The sequence below is a fragment of the Ambystoma mexicanum genome, chromosome 6p, assembly GCF_040938575.1.
Source record: "Ambystoma mexicanum isolate Mex_15411 chromosome 6p, UKY_AmexF1_1, whole genome shotgun sequence".
Taxonomy (NCBI): domain Eukaryota; kingdom Metazoa; phylum Chordata; class Amphibia; order Caudata; family Ambystomatidae; genus Ambystoma; species Ambystoma mexicanum.
This window is the reverse complement of record NC_090935.1, coordinates 671019609-671037113: the sequence shown is the minus strand read 5'-3', so window position 1 is coordinate 671037113 and position 17505 is coordinate 671019609. Positions and strand designations below refer to the sequence as shown.

Sequence of the window (17505 nt, the reverse complement as noted above, 5' to 3'; positions counted from 1 at the left end):
GATTAATCTGACCCAAAGGGAATCACATTCATTATATAACAACAGGGCCAGCGGATTCTGTGCTTTTGCCTTCATCTATAGACCTAAATCCCCATCTTGTCTTGTATCCCCCACCTCCCCATTTCCAACATTTACTGGGATGAGGCAGAGGCAATCAAGAGCAATACAGATTTCCTCCAAGGTTACCATAGGAAGGCAGGGGGAGACCTAATACTATAGTACATCAGTAGAGTGTCCCACTGATAGTCAGGCAATCCTTTTGAGTTGAACTGGCAGAACTACACCTATTGGTAACACCATCTGAAACAGCTTTGGTTTACATTTCCTTTTTACCCACCATTTATTTTCTTTAAGAAGATCCCTGAACACATTTTGTCTTAAGAGTGAGAGCAAGCATAGGTTTCAACACAAACTGATTTTGGACTTGAGGACCTCGACTCCCCTTGGAAGCATCAGTTGAGGGAACCACCCTCTTTAGAGTTGGGGCCAGTTAGGCATTCCACCAACCCAACAAACCTTATAAATAAAGGTTTTCGACCTTTTGAGTCTGTCTCTCTCTTGATAATATGTCTGTCTCGCAGTTGTCATCTGTGCTACACAGAATCACCATGTGCTTGTGTATTACTGCTTCTTCCAACTGTAACACTGTTGTTTTCTCCTTTAAGTGATCATTCTGGCACTGTGGTCTGAATAGGAATTCTGAAGCCAGTCGGAACACCTTCCCCTGTATTCCCATTCCCAGGACCCATCCTAGCAGAACTTTGACCCCGTACAGGAACATGCTGTGACATACGGGCTGTGCTTGCAAGATGCTCTGCGCGTGTGCTGCCAAGAGAAGAGCTGCTACACGGGCGTAGTAAAGGCCGGGCATGTAGCTCTCCATCCCTTTCTCTGTGAATGAGATATTGGGTAGAGATTTGTTAAGTAAATTTGCATCCCTATAGTAAATGGTAAATCTTTTGTTACTCGAACCGTGACCACTGCCCCAGAAAACCCCTCTGTATCCATGACTTTGTAAGATAGTGGGAATTCACGCCCGACTCCCCCCCCTCCTATCTAAAGTAGGACTTTAGTTACTCCTGTATCTATGAGAAAAGAGAACGGTTTGGGTCCTATTTTCACTGTTAACTCGGGTTCCTCTTTGGGGTCGTCGGTTACTGATAGGACTGGACATGCTCAGACTTTCTGTGAGGCCCTTCTACTGCTGTGTATTGTTTGGCGGGAAGGGAAAGGGATTCCCTCCTACCACGCTGACTCCTGTGTAGTGGGGTACCATGTTCTGCCTTACCACTACAGTGGTTCCCCCTGCTACTGTGGGTGGCCCATTCACTGCTAGGACCATTGCCCTGCTGTCAGTTGCTCTTCCTTGGGGCTACACTCCCCCCACCCCCCTTGCTGTGCTTGTATCTGCACTGGAGGACTCTGTATATGCTGCCATTAGAGTCCTTGCTGATGCGCTGTTTTGTTTGCTGGATGCAAATGCGTGCTGTGTAGCATAGTCCAAAGACCCTGTTCCTCAATACCCCTCTTCCTCGCTGTGAAAACTGTATTCCTGTAGGGAAGTATCCCCATGCATGTAGTTCCCCTGTGGTAGTCTTTCCCATTGTGGCCCATACTGTGGCTGCATGTACCCTCCTTGTTGCAGTGCTTGCCCTATGACTACTTTAGGAACTACTAAGGCGACTACCGCGTGACATTCCATATAGAGAAACTACCATTCCCAAAATCCGTGTAGACAGGTGATCAACATCACATGACTACTTTAGGAACCATGCGCGAATTAATTGTTTTCCACTGACGGGAATTGGAAAGAAGCACCAACGGCTAGTGCATGTAGGAGTAGAGGTAAACTTTGTTCATACAACATTAACAAGATAGCGAATAACATCTAGAAATTATCACTGACTGACACATATTGTCATTCTCTAGAAAATCGAAGATAAGTGATTTCTGATACTTGGACAACATGATGTTAAATCTAATGAAAGAACAGATATAGACACGAGAAGAACGTTAACTGTACCAGATAAAGCACACCTGCGAATAGGTGAGTGTATAGAACAGTCGATTCAACCGAATGGTGAGAATATGTTGAGCTTAACTCTTAGCATATAAGTGAAACATACATATCGAATTTATTTACCTTTATACGACAAGATTTTGCACGACCAATCGTCTGGATGTTTGAATTCCCTTCTTGCATGCTGCATCATCGTACAGGTACTTACAACATCTTACCTGACTAACAGTAGAACTTCCACTGAGTTACACAATAATAATATTATTTATTAATATTATCTACAGATTCTCAGAGAATTGTGCCACGAGATGATGTTTCCATTACCCCACAGTCAAATGATCTTTTTGAAGACACACAAGACATTTTAGTTGAAAAATACAATCATGTCTATATTAAATGTAAAATAGGCAGCCATTGAATTTTTTTGTCAAAAAATTCCTTTGTCAAAAGAAACTTAAACATTGTTTTGTTTAAAGTATTCTCATTGAAATTATTCTGTGAAAAATATGATGTATTGCTCCTGAAGAAGAGAGGTTTACTCTCGAAACACGTAGAGCTCATGATTATTTTAATTTGATACTATTGAGTGAATTGAACTTTTATTTTGATTCCTGATTAAAAACATTTGTGATTGTATGTATCCTTGAATATTATTGAAACAATTGTCACAACAAAAATTGGTCACCTAAAGACAAAACTGATTTGAATTACTTAAGCTATTTAAATATTGTTTAGAATTTTGATTTCCAATACCAATTGGTGTGCAGGGGACGGGAGTTCCTATTTAACAATAGGACCTTTGTCTGTTCCTATTGGAAGCATTCCCTGTTGTGCTGGTGTCACGGCAGCAGCGTCTGACACCAACAGTGCTCCTTACATAGTGTATTTAGCCAGCTTCTTTTGTACTAACGCTTGCGGCATTCTCCACTGCCTGCCTCTCGCTTTCCTGCTTCCTTTTACATTATTGTGGCTTTTATTTCGGGCCAGCCTTTAGCGTCTATGCCCACTATCTTGTCTAAGGATGCCTGTTTTGTCTGCCTATTCTCCTATGATTGCAGCAAAGGGTCTTCTTTGGGAGGTATGGTGGGGGCACAGGGGCCAGAGGGAAAATGAATGATGGTGAAAGAGCCAAGGGGGCCGGGATAGTACGGCAGGGCAAGGGAGCCTGGCTGGAGGTGGAAGAAGGCACAGAGGGAGCCTGGCCGGAGGGAGAGGTGAGGCGAGGGAGAAGCCTGTCAAAGAGAAGAAGGTTGGGTTGAGTACCCTGAACCATGATGGTTCCATTGAAATAGACATTAACCACCTCCCCATGTGGTACCACATTTTATTCACAACCCACCACGGAACATCTTATTGTTAATGAAGCAACATTTGTGCTGACCGGCGGAGCATTAATACACTGCCATTGGTCAGCACAATTGAAAACGGGACACAAGACACCCTGCAGCTGGTAGGATATGATATGGCATTTATAACGCGCATATACACAAGCATTTCAAGGCGCGATGAGGAAAGGGAGGGGGAACAGAGGGAAGACGGAGACAATGATCTTATTAGGCCAGGTGACATTGAGATTACGCAAGTGCAGCAGATGGGTGAAGGAGAAAAGTGCAAGGGGAACGGGGGGCAGTGCAGTACATAGGATACACAGTAAAATAAATAAACACAATAAATAAAAAGTGCATCCAGCTGGTGGCAATTGCAAGGGTAAGTGCAGACATCAGGAGTCAAGTGCTGGTAGGGGGCTGTAGGGATACAGAAACAGCCCCAGAGTGCAAGGGTTTCCAGGGGGGCAGTGCAGGTGAGAAACTGGCAGGGAGGGGAGATGGGCCCGAGTTCAGTTGGTAGCCTAGGTGACCAGTGTAGTTTCAGTTTCAGCAGGGAGAGGTGGAAAGAAAGCAGAAGCAAAGAGGAAGGTCTTGAGGTGCTTCCGGAACCAGAGGTGGTTCTCCTCAAGTTTCAAAGAGGCAGGGAGGCTGTTCCAGAGGGAGGCGCCAGCTGAAGAAAGAGATCTACCACCAACTTGTTGCTTGGAGAAGCGGCTGGCCCTGAGGGAGTTGGAGGCGGATGAGCAAAGAGCTCCAGAAGGACGATATTTACAAAGCGAGAGTTGAAGGTATTGAGGCCCTAGAAGGCATTGTGGACAATACAGAGGGTTTTGAATGTAACCCACGCAGCCACTGGGAGCCAGTGAAGAGATTTCAGTCCTAGAGAGAAACAATCCCCGGGTTTGAGGCCAAGGACAAGCCTTGCAGTCCTGTTTTGGATGAGTTGCGGAGAGTAGAGGCAGGCAAATTTAGAAAGAGGCTGTATTTGGGGATCTGTATTAAAAATAGTGCAGTAGAAGCACCACAGGAGACAAGACTGAGAATAAAGATGAGAAACCTTACATCGCAGGGAAAAATTATTGCAAAGAAATACTGTAAGTTTACATTACAACCAGTCATTGAATTTTACAACAGGAAGGTTGTGCCTATTATAACATACGGCTCTGAAACGTCATCACTACTTCCTAAGGATCTCTGGCCAAAACTGGAGGGTATTTATTGGAGACAGGTGTTGTTTCTCCCTTCCTGTATCCCTATGGATTTAATACGAGAAGACCTGGGGTTGAATTCACTATGGGCCATTGTGCAATGGAAAACACTGGCCTTTTTCCGCAAATGCCTCGTGAACAACCGGGAGGGCGGCTTCAAGGTCCTGAATCAAGCACTCCAAGAAGAACTCGATCAGAGCCTAAAAATATGGAAAAACTGTTGCCTGAACATTCTGAAAGTATTCAATACTTCGGAAGAGAACCTAATGATAAATCCTGCCAAAGTAAAAAAAAAACTTATGGATTTGGATTGGATTTATACTAGAGATAATGTTCGGTCCTTAAAGCTATATGGACAGAAAGACCTTATTCATAGGGCAAAAGGAAATCCTCAGGCGTGCCTGAAAAAATTCCCTTGTAGCATGCGCAGAAAAGAGTTCATGAGATTGCGGATGAACTTAATGCATACCAAAGAAGTACTGGAGGCAAGAAAACCTAGAGACCTGAGGGATTGCATATGTAGGTGGTGTGGAGGGCAAAAGGGAACCCTACAGCACCTAATCCTGCTTTTCCCCGCTCTAAATAGCCAGAGAAACAGATGGATGGGTAATTTATTCAGAAATTTACAACCAGACGTGCAGCTGAATGGTGGACAGCCATCCTTCAAGGGGAGAGCAATTCTCTGATTATAGCTGTTCTTCGATACCTGAAAGAAGTATTTATATGGACAGATGAAGCGGCTGTAATTGTTGGAGGAGTTAATACTCTACCTCCCTAAGGACTTAATATCTCCTTGCTATGATTTTTCTTGCTTCCTAAGTGGATGGGTTTTTATTTTCTTTTTAGCTTCAGCTTCTGGATGATTTTCCTGTATTTTGTTAAAAAGCTTAAGGTTTTCTAGTGTACAACCAAATGCTAATAAAAAAAATAAAGAAAGAGGCTGTTGCAGTAAAACAAGGTTTAGAAGACTATTTAACTACATCAAATCAACCTACTATTTGTTCTGATGAAGGCCTCACAACAACATAAAGGAACCTACTGAAGGATGGGATTCACTCTATAAATATAGGCCGAAACGCGTAGACATATCACCCTGTTGCAATGTAAAAGAGAAATAAAATTCTGGTGAAAACTGTGAGAAATGCTTTGTCCCAACTTTGAAAAATGGTCAAAAAATTGTATAAACCAAATGACAGGCTAGGAAAATCGTGTTAGAGAATATCTGTGATTAGTGCTTATGTATTGTGAAAATGTTACCATGTCGCAAGTTTTTATTTTGAAAGAGAAATAAACGTGTTATTGATATAATGTAAAAAGTTCTAAGTCTGGATAATATATGGTCACATCGTTCGCTGTAAATAATATACCATTTGTGAAACAAAGGTGGTTGATACTAAGTTAAAAAACAGGAGACTGGGGTAGTCCGTGTCTCGTATTTGTTTGATATTTGCTTTCAAGGACTACTACAGTTGACCTACAGATTGCCCTCCCCTTATAAAATCAGAAGAGGGAAGAATATTTGAAGAGCAATGTCCCTCAACCGACCACGGCAAGAAACACTGGTCAACCTTAGGATTGCCTAAGGGTTTGGAAGCAGATGACTCTGATCAGGTTGATTCGGTGCATTTTCCACTTTCAGAGGAAGAGAGAGGACATCAGAAATAAATAGGAATGTGTCTACATTGTGGCCTTAAGGCCCATTTGATAAAAGGCTGTCCATTGATTTTTCTGGAAATTAGATTACCGATTTGAGGAAGACAAAAGGGGCGTCAACGTTTTCTTACTAAAGTGCCAAATTAGCCTAGGTGTGGTAATGCCTTTGAAACAATGGCTTTGAGAATGTTGAAGGTAATACTTTTTTTTGGACAGGCACATTTCAATGTGTGGGTGGAAATTACAGACCAACTTGCAGCCCAAGCATTATTATTATTATTTTTTTTATATGAAAGGTTTTTAGTAACATTATTATATGAGCTGAGCCCACAATGTGAAGGGCACTCTAAGCACATATAGATCAACAGATTTAGGATACCAACATGAAAGACACAGGTCCTCCCGGATGTTCACTTTATAATTATGAGGGGGTAACAGATTCCATAATTCCAGGACCCAGGCTATCAATCCTCAAACTCCCCATGACACCTGCTCAGACAAAAGGACATTATTTTAGGCAAGTAATCATCGGTAATACAAACCTCCAGCCAATCTATACTTCATGGACCTGCGCCATATCGATACAAAATCTAGCAGGTGGATGGAGAAAAAACAGACCAATACACAAGGTAGAACAAAAATATACACAATTTTAGTGCCACTTGCTATCAGGGAAACCATGTATCTGGGACAGTTCATAAATCTGGCTCAACCTTTCTCTGTGGACAGTTCTGGTATTGTTTGCAGGAGCTCTTCAGCCTTTTTCGGAGTCCCAGGAAATGAATCCCTTCCCTTCCCTTTCCTTGTGATTAGGTTTGGCAGAACACATGACCCCCACTTTTACACCTCTGTCAAGAAAGCTCTTTTTCAGGGCATTCAACAATGTCCTTCTCCTTTCAGTCTGCTTTTGCTGATAGTGTAGGTTCTCGTTCTCTTTAGCTGCTTGTCAGATCCTTTCTTTATCAGTAGTGTCAGACAATTTGATGGTTAGCATTGGCCCTATTGCTGGGTCTCCTGTTTATTCTTCCAGCGCTGTTTGATTCTGTAGCACCTTTCAATATATATATATATTGGGTCCTCTTCTGTATCTAGGCTCAATGCCTCTGGGTGCCACGTAGTAGCTAAGGTTTTTGGGTCTTCACCTTCTGTGAATGAGGGGAGGACAAGTAGCCTGATTTGCTTAGCACATACAATATTTTCGAAGTAGTCCACTCATCGGTCTAAGGCCTTGTTACCCCATATTGCTGCCTCCAATTCTTTACCCATCTGCTTTATTGCTGGTACTGTTTGGGAGTTTTGATTCTCTATTTCAGAGGTTTCTTGTTCCATGGTTTCCGTTCTGGTGTCTAGCTAGGCCACCTTTTCATTCGCGCATCAAGTTTACCCACCAGCCGAGTCACCTTCTTCTCAATGCGACCCAGCACCGACATGAGACTTTCTTGGGTTAGTGATGGAGCTCTGGAGGAGTGTTCCGATAGGCACCCCTTGTTTGCCGAATTCTGGGGAGCGAAAAAATCTCCTTCTGGTAAATGTCTCTTTTTTTCTTTCCTTTGCCAGAGGCTCTCACGGAAATGCCTTTCTACTTGTGCATTGCCTTTAGCAATCAAGATAAAAAAGGAATAGGTCCTATAGCACTCGACCTCTTAGTCCACCGTTCCTTATTCAGGACCTCTGCACAATCTAATGAATTCCCCTTTCTTATTGGATAATATGTCTCAAGCTAAGGCATCTCTACACTGTATTTCCTTTTACAAATCAAGCTGGATTTGTATCTTTCCATCAAATAAATATCATTCTGTCCTGCTTGAGACATCTCTTTATGCAGGTTGTCTGACTCCAACATGGCCGACTGTGTTTTATACTTCTGAGTCTTTCTTCTCGCCCTTATTCTTACTGCTTCATGTCTGCCCACCAATACCTCAGCACTATAATGCCCAAAGAAGCAATTGCAGGTTCCTACCGGCAGCAGCCCTGGTGGGGGAAATCCGCAGCTGACCAACGCAAGATCCCCATCACCAATGCCTCTCCGGGGCCATCACTGCACATTTATCCACCCGGTCTAAATAAAGAGCACAGACCTGCTTTTTGGCCTTCGTGGTGATGTTTTAACAGATGTTAGATCAACCAGGTCGTGAGCCCTTTTCACTCTCGTCAGCTGACCAGAACTTTACTTAATCCAATTTCCCTGGCTGGGCTCTTAGACTGACGAAAATACAGTAATGAAATCGGTAGTAGAAAGGAAAGCTTGAAACAGACTGCTGACAGACACAGCCATGGAGCACCTGCAAGGTCTGTTAGAAATTCTAGATAATAGTATTTATAGAGGCTCTGTTAGAGCACTCAGACATTATCTGCAGGCAGGCCTAGACTAAGGTCTGCCCTTAGTAAAGAGAAGAATGTGAAGTCAAACAGCCAATACATGGCTTAATGACGTGTCTGTGAAGAAAACAAAAATGAAAAACTTAGAAAGGCATCAGAGACACACTTCACACGGATCCAGCTTCGAAAATTGAATAGCAGAGAAATGTTAATTAGAGGCTACAGAAATATGGTCGTGAACAAAAAGAAAAAACATTTACCTTCATAGAACACTTTCTTCAGACACCCGGCAAAACTCATTCTATAGTGATGTGCTAAGAATCCAGCAAGAGGTTTACCACGTGCAGCTATGCTGTGATTGCCTGCAAACCTTCATCCAAAATATTCTTTACAAGATATACCCAGAAAATGAGGCCTAACCAATGTGTTCTTCTTTCTTCAATAACAGTAAAAAGCCTGTTATCACCCTCGATGCCCAACTGCATATGATCAATACCTAAGAGTGGTACATCAAAGTAGACATGAGATATGGAATGCTGGAGAGACTTGGAATCCATGGAGAACTTACTTCAGGGACTTTCAGAATACGATAAGAGATGCAAGGACATGTCATCGCCTACATATGACAATGCGAATATACATTTCATGAAGAAAATTGCCTTTCTGAGGTGATAACGTTGAAGAAAATTACCTTTGAGCAAAAATGTGATATATTATTGTGTCAGTAGCGTGCATTCTGCAACACCCCATCATTGCGATTAGTATCTCAGCGTCACCAAATGCAAACATACTAAGGAAGGAATACTCATCAGCATGATGGGTGTACCCAAATGTTAGCTTAAGGTTCCATCACCAATGGCCACCAGCACCAATTCGTTTTCACGGTTACATGGTCCTTTCTTGTTCTGAGATATAGTGCATGTGTTGATGGCTGAGTTATCTGAGTTATCTCAGGAACAAAAATCAACCCCATTCATTCGAACATTAAATCATTTGATTTAATAAAAATATGTATATGGTACATTTCAATTAAACATAACTGAAATAATAAATGTGACTTTTAATTGAATCAGAACATATCAGAAAAAATAATACAATTAGACAACACACTACAGAAAAACAAGCAGACAAAAAATAGCTGGTTTCGTTTCAGGAGCTTTAACAGCCATCTTGGAAATTAAGATATCAACAATTTTCACAAAACTACAGGCCATTAAAAAGTTTTAATTATTGCATGCCCTAGTGAAATAACATATACCACACAACTTGGCCCACTTTTCAAAAGAATTTCTCCTATAATTTCAATATTCACTGAATACCGGGCAACAGATTTTCTGGGGAAAAAACAAGTCATACATAAAGAAAGATTTTTTGTACTTGCGTATGTATCTGCTTGGCTAGTAAAATGTATTGTGCAACTGCGGCCCACCCACATGTGCCCACCAACATGCATATGGCGATGTGCAAGTTGCCAATTCGTTATGTGGGTCTGACATGTTATCACTGAATTTTCCAAATGAGTGAACACCATCTTGCCAGTATGCCTGTGAGGTGGAACATGTTTTAAGCTAAAGACAACAATCCTTTGCACACAACCAATCAGAGAGAGACGATGTAGAAACTTGCATGAACAAGATTGCAAACATTCTGGTCACCGATGTTTGAATGGCGTGCATTTAACATCAAACAGCAAGTTTGCCTATCTAGTATATACACAATTATAGCCCAGTAGTGGCTCCACATTTGAGGAACCATTTTGGATAAGCATTTGCGTACTTGGCTCCTTTTTAACTCTTCCTGTCCTTTTCTTCAGCAGTGGCATAGACCTTATCTGATATCATGACAAAGACATACATTGGCGAGATCTACTCTAATACTCTAGTTAAGAAGGCAAGATCAGAGCAGACTTCCAGTAGGATAAACCTTAACTTCAAATATCTGTTTTCCCTGAGAGAAACAAAAAGAAAAACGGGTTGCCATCTGATTTAAATCCACAATGTACCCAACAGAGTAGTAGATACAAATCCCTTTATCCCGGGGGCAGCCAATATTAATGGAAGTACTGTGTGGTGGATTGGTATGAGCCATCCTTCCATTCCCATATGTATATATATTTATTTATGCTACGATATTTGATTGAAAAATAGTAGAAGTACCATGCATTTATCGTGTATCTGCTGATGTGAATCACATTAAAAACCACTGGTCCCATATTTTCAAATGAGTGAATTGGTAAGAAAACATTTCAAGCTAAATACGTGAATGCATGTTGTTTAACGGCATGTGCTGCTTGACCTCCTACCCCTTTTAAAAGCAGCATGAAAGAGGAAAGAAGCCCAAACAGTTCATGTTCGTGCGGATGTGAGAATGCGAGGGCAGTGCCCTTATGTTAACACACATACAGCTTACTCCAACGGTGCACACAAACATATAGACATTCTCAAACCATGCTCTGCGGAGACACCGAGGTCAATGGTGCATTACCACACGTTTTTTTTTTTAACATTTCTTCTCCCTCTTCTTATTAAGGGTGTGTAGTGCCACAGGTATTTGCCACAGATCTCAAAACGATGCCATGAGCTAAGTCAAGAAGGGGACTGCACTGACACAGGACACCAAAGGAAAAGCATTTGGCATTGAGAGTACTGATCCCCCAACCCCATCCCTTATCATCCTCTTATGTACCAGTCCTGCACTGCACCTTCTCCAGTGCAACTCTGACACATCACTCCAAGCACACCGATTTATTTAGGGTGCTCATCTCACCCATGGCAAATTTAATAATATTCCTTGAACAATCTTTACTGCAATGGCTACTGAAAACATCCACAGGAAAAACACACAGGTTTAGTGCTTTACAAAAGCATCTAGATCTGAGTCTCACTCACAAAGACTCAGCGAACACACGCCACCAATATTATAATGTACCGACTGAAATACGCCATTCTGTCCCAGTACCACACGTTGCTCTCAGATATCCTCCCATTCATTATAGTACGTGAGTGTTCTCATTAGCATGAAACATCCACAATATGTGGCTCTGCTTTCATAAATGTCAATTCATCAAACTTCCTGTTAAGTTGCTACAAAGCAATGACCACTTAAGTTGTGTTTGAAAAATAGAATCCCCACTCTGCAGATACATAGAAGATTCTGACCAGTGCTGTGTCCTTTCTTTGCTTATAAAATATAGGGATACATCTGCACTTTAATTTGTTTTGATGTGCCTAATGTCCACTAGTGCAAAAGTGCATATAGAAATGACACACCTTTCCACAAAGCCTTCCAATTCTTCTGACTCATTTTGAACATTCTAAAGTCAATTGATTAGCTCTGTATTTTTCTTCCAAGGTCTCACTTCTGGTGCTAGCCTGATTGAGCTTTCCTTCCACCTTGATCATGGCAGTCTTTTGTCTGAGAGCCCAGTCCATTTATCATGCACTATTATTTCCCTTAATAACACTAGCACCAATGTTTCCTTCTGATCAACCATGATGACAAAATATTCCCAAAGTCATCAGTATTTGTCCCTTCAAACGAACCCCCACCCCACATTTCAACATCTTTCTTGACAGTAACCCTGAGTTTGAAATGCCTTAGAATGTATGTGATGATATTTGGTTGCAATGAACAAGACTGCTCAAAGGGTAGACCCCTACCATTTGATTGATACTTTACAAGAGTGCAATGGATTTACCATAGGAGCAACAATTAAACGCACAATCAACACTGTACCCGTGAACAGCCGCACATCAAACCCATGTGTGGTAATGATGAAGCAGAGTGTACAGATCCCATGAAACATGTTGGTACATCCATGGGCACATGCATGCCATCCATGAAATATCATCACTTGTCTTATCTAACAGAGCAATGAATCTGCATTATAATGTCCTCTCTTGAAGCCTTTATCCATGGCAGTTTTCAAGGCTCTTTTGTTTAGTAAAAAAAAGCTTTGCATATTCACACTCTTAGTCCACAGACAGCCTCCTGAATCGTCCTCGTGCTTGTTTCCTCTAGGTCCATCTTCCCTTTTTTGTAAGACAACTTAATATCGCCATTGCTGTCCCCTTGATTCCTATAGAGGTAGGCATGCACAGACTGGTGTGGTTTCCTTCATCTTTCCGTTGCATTGATGTTGCAGATTGTGCGGCCTATCATGCAGGGAGTCTGGGCTCAATCTTTAAAGATAGCTCATAAAGTGTGTCTTCATCCAAGATGAGAGACCGGTCCAAAAGAAACTGTGTGACCTGCAATAAAACAAAATAATGTCTTACTTAGAAGAGCCTGCACGTAAAAGCAATGTCATCAATATATGCCCTGATTACCTAACGGTAATCATCATTACCCTAGTCCTACTCTTACACTTCACCCTTTCCCAAACATTCTTCTTTTTTAAGCCCGTGCCCCATATATCTCGGGTTATAAAGCACCTGACCAATCCCATAACCCTGCAGTCTATACCAAATGAACCAAGATGATCTTACCACTGGGGAGGCAGTGGAGGGTGTCAGTATTGTGACGAGGATGAGTAACACTAGGTTAATGAAGATTACCAGCAAGTAATCAGAGCAATAACTCCACTCTTCCAGGTCACAGTACTTGCTCTGTGAAGTATACAAAAGACCAGACTGGCACATACTTGGAACGCAAGGAATTACCTCACCCATGTTCAATGCAAGCCGTGGCGATCTCATGGAGAGGCACAAGCAACCCCCCAACAACAGAAAGGACATCCCTCTCAAATACCAACAGAATGGGTGGGGGTAAAAGACTTGTCATATGGATAGACACACATCCACACTGTTCAGCAGGTCTACCTCAGGCAAGTCAAGGGCCATAGCCCTGGACAGTACAACTGCAAGGATCCCCAGAGAATCACAGAAGCCCAAGGCAAAGACCAGGGAAGAAAGCAACCCTAGCGCAACTCCCAACTTGCAGAGCCCAACGGAACAGCCAAGAAAAACAAGGGCTCAGCACTCCCCATAGTACAGAAAACGCCTTCGGAAAGACGCGCATCCAAGAACACTTCACTGACATCTGGCGAGCAGTAGACCAAATATGGGACTGCCCAACCGTTGGAACGACAATGCAAAGGATTTCAAAAGGGCTGCTATGGTCGTAGGTTAATGACAGAACCAGGGCAGACACTACCCAAAAAAGCAGGAAAGGAGGCCGGGACTCCTGAGACTCTTACCCCCACATAGGGACCTACGGCCACTGGGGAGCGGAGGGGGCTGCACTGAACACCTGCTACCCAGAGGATGGTGCATTAACAATAACTAAAACGTAAACTAGCCCACCAAACTATAGTCCCTAGAGATGCATCTCAGGTGGGCTGAAGAAGCAGACATTGAAGCAGAACCAGGTACCAAAGTGTCCAGATTCAGATCCCCAACCATAACTTCCAACATGTCACCCAAGACAATCCTGTTTGCTAGCACAGAACCCTAAATCTCCAAGGTGAGAGGCTAGGGAGGACATGGAACAAGCACAACAAAACCTCCTAAACCATGATGTACATAGCCCTCCAGTACACCCAGTGTAAGATCGACCTCACCCTCTATCTAACAGAATAGTGCCTGGGCACTGACAGAGAACCCTCTCAACCAGGGCTGGGAGGATAGCTCAAGGGCACCACATTTGTCTTAGAAGCAAGACAACGCATTGCAACACTGGTTCGAATCCCTGTCTCGTGCTTAGAAACTGTATTATGGTATTAAGGGTATTTTAAAATAATAATGTTAATGTTCCAAATTTCTCCATTCATGGAGGGGGGAATGGGATTCAGAAAACTCATATCAGTACAAACAGCCAAACTGTACCTGCTTCATCCTTCGAGGTGAAGGAAGGACCTAGCCCAACCACTTAAATCACCTCCACATATGTCCCAGACACTTAGACCTCCACCAAGACATCTTAAGTTCAACTATAAACAAGGTAACCATAGACAAAGCCACTTTCGTGGCTCCTGAGCAGAACCAGTAATGACCCGGCCTGATTCTTCTGTGGTACAGATGGACAGCTCTAACGATCAGGTATTCCCAAACCTCCAGGAGTAGTATAGGTCACCTTAAGAAGCTAGGGGTTTGCACTGAGACCTGCGACTCTGCCCAGTTCCACTACCATGCAGGCTCAACCAACCTACTGATAGGGCCGGACACAGCAGGCCACCAAATCCACACCCCACTGCGGTACTTCAGCTACAACCACAAAGCACCTTATCTGATCCAAACATTGAGACAACTCGTATCACTGAAATCTGTCACTAGCAAACCAGAGAGGGAGGGTAGTACACCCCACCCCACATTAGACTGTAGTCAGCAACTGGAGAGGAGCAGGAGGTGGAACTCATAGAGGACTGATAGCCACCCCAATTACTTCAATGCAACTCATAACAATTCCAGGAAGCCCAACCTACTAAGGCCGCCATGGCCAACAATTAAACGAGGCACAGAGGGTACTTCACAACAAATCAAAAGACGCCAAACCTGGTGACAGCTGAAAAACCTGTGTACTAGTGCCTGTCCATAACTCTTTCAGCATGCTCAAACAACACACCCTAGGTTCGGGGGGACTAGGGACTACACAAAGAGCTATCAGGGCTCACTCCAACTAAAATATTTGCCCTGAAACATCATTCTACATGTACTAACTACAACAAAGACAACACAACGGGGGTTCTGGGGACTCAGAGCCACACTACTGGCCATATAGCCCTGAACCAGTGACCCCATAGGAGCAAGATACAGTAGCCAAAAAAGGTAAACCTTCCTGGCAATCTCCTTGGTGCTCTGTCACCAGTCAATAAGCTCAGGGATCAGCAGACGTCATGCCCTCTGCCGACCAAGGAGATACTGGTGTTCATTAACTGAAGACGTAAAGTCACACCCCACTTCCAGAGAGTCTGCAGCCTTGTAATTATGATGTCCCTGTATTCCGCACATGATAGGCAGGTACACAACACTGAGCAGCTAATATTTCATTTTCCTTTTTTTCAGAAATAATAAAAGAATGCATAATTTCAAGATTCAGCCCTGGATGGGTACTGAACTCCCTCCTTTCTGAGGGGCTCATTGTCCAATGCTCCAACCATTGCACTAGGCAGGTACAGCCAACAAAAAGCCACAAACAGACTTGTATGGACATTTCTCTCCAATTCCAATCTAACTGTACAAACATTTTTCACTGAAAACAAGACCTGTATTGTACATTAATTCTTGTAACACGTTTACCATTTCCTTTGTAAACATTCATAGCCAGAATGCAACATAATCTGCTTGATTTCAAACAGATTTCTGCAAGAAGGAAAAGGTCACACAAAAACAGGCTTGGATACTACACAACTGAATGGTTAGATGTGTCATCAATTACTTTCAGCGGCTGGCGTTTCCAGAATTATGATAGTAACCATTGAAAAAAATGAATTCAAAAGGACAGACAGTCATTACAGCACAGGAACAAATAGCTCACTGTTACCTCAGTTCCACCCTTTGTCCCCTAGGACTTTGATGCTGAGCGACAGCAGAACTGTTGGTGTACTGACTATCCACCAAGAGGGGCATGTAGGGAGGGCGGTGAGGAATCCGTGGGAGGACCATCCAACAGAAAGACCATTACTCAGAGGTAAGTAATTTGTTCTTCAAATGGATTCTGTCTTTCCTAGAAGAGAAAACTCTGGGTTACCACCCTACCAAAACGGGTGTCCTGACCTAAAAGGGAATCCAAGCAGTAATGTTTAGCAAACGTGTGCAGAGACACCCAGTTTGCTGCCTGGCAGGTCTCCAGGATAGGAACTCAATCTGCAGGGAAGTTGTGGCAGCCACTCCTCTGGTAGAATGGGATCTGAGACCCTCAGGTACATCCTTCCTAGCCAGATCATAGCATTCAGAGATGCAGAGAATGATCCATCCTGATACGGTCTGTTTAGTCACAGCCCCAGCATGATCCCCAACATAACCAATGAATAGCTGGTCATCTTTCCTAGTCACTTTCTTCCAAGAGATGGAGTGGTTGGGAGCCCGCACCGGGCCCAGCCGATGGAATCGTTCCTCTGCTTTAGAAGGATGAAGCAGATGAAAAAACACAGGAAGATGGATCTTTTGAGAGAGATGAAAGTCCGAGACCACTTTTGGAAGAAAAGAGAGTCTCACCCTTAAAGTCAGCTATTGCATACAGTGCAGTAAGAAACAACCAACAATAACCTCACATGCACGTGCCTATTGTTTCACCAAACACTGGCTTCCTCTAGGCTAGTTACACAATATCTGTCTCTAGCCAGGTTAATGCCTGACATTCAGTTGTGGTATCTTTTGTGTGCTTACAGTTTCATAATAACATACAGTAAACATGTTTACATTCAATGATTAGAAATTTAAATTATAGAAAAATCTGTGAGTTTGTGGTCTATATACAGTAACACAATTAATTCATGGTCTCTCCTAGGGAGTCGTTTGGGTAGCTGTAAGCAAGGTACTCATGTTTGTTCAACAGGTGGGTAATAGTATGCCTCCTGGATTAAGGTGGGTCTGTGTTTCAGGTTTCTCAAAAAGAGCGGAACACTGCAACCTTCTAGGAGAAGATGCATGCAGTAGTCATAGCTTTTTTTGTTGAACAAACAGAAGTACCTTGCATACAACTACCCAGAGGACTCCTTAGGAGATACCATGAATGGAATGTGTTAATGTATATAGACCAAAAACTCACGTATTGCTCTATAATCTAAATTATACATTAATTTGTGGGGTCCCCCAACCCCCTGTTTCCCTTTGTTTAAAACCACGCGGATAATTAAGAACCTAAAAGCTTCTAGAACACCCGGACCCGATGGGCTTTGTAATACTGTAATCAAAGCAAATCTTTAAATCTGGGCGCATCTATTGGCCATCATATTTCAAAAAGTGGTTGATACAGGTATTATGCCTGTATCGTGGAAGATGTCTATCATCCCTCTGTATAGAAATGGGCCCCGTAATTC

At 42.8% G+C, this 17505-nt stretch overlaps 1 protein-coding gene across 3 annotated transcripts in view; it reads right to left on the bottom strand.

The window, feature by feature from the left end:
• Positions 1–9865: 9865 nt before the first annotated feature.
• Positions 9866–17505, bottom strand: part of RASGRF2 (Ras protein specific guanine nucleotide releasing factor 2) — a 2380666-nt gene continuing 2373026 nt past the window's right edge. For all 3 annotated transcript variants that reach the window (XM_069627555.1, XM_069627554.1, XM_069627556.1), the window contains exon 27: positions 9866–12778. In XM_069627555.1, the coding sequence (XP_069483656.1) occupies positions 12686–12778 (93 nt within the window). In that variant the 3' untranslated portion in view covers positions 9866–12685. The remainder of the gene's footprint in view (positions 12779–17505) is intronic.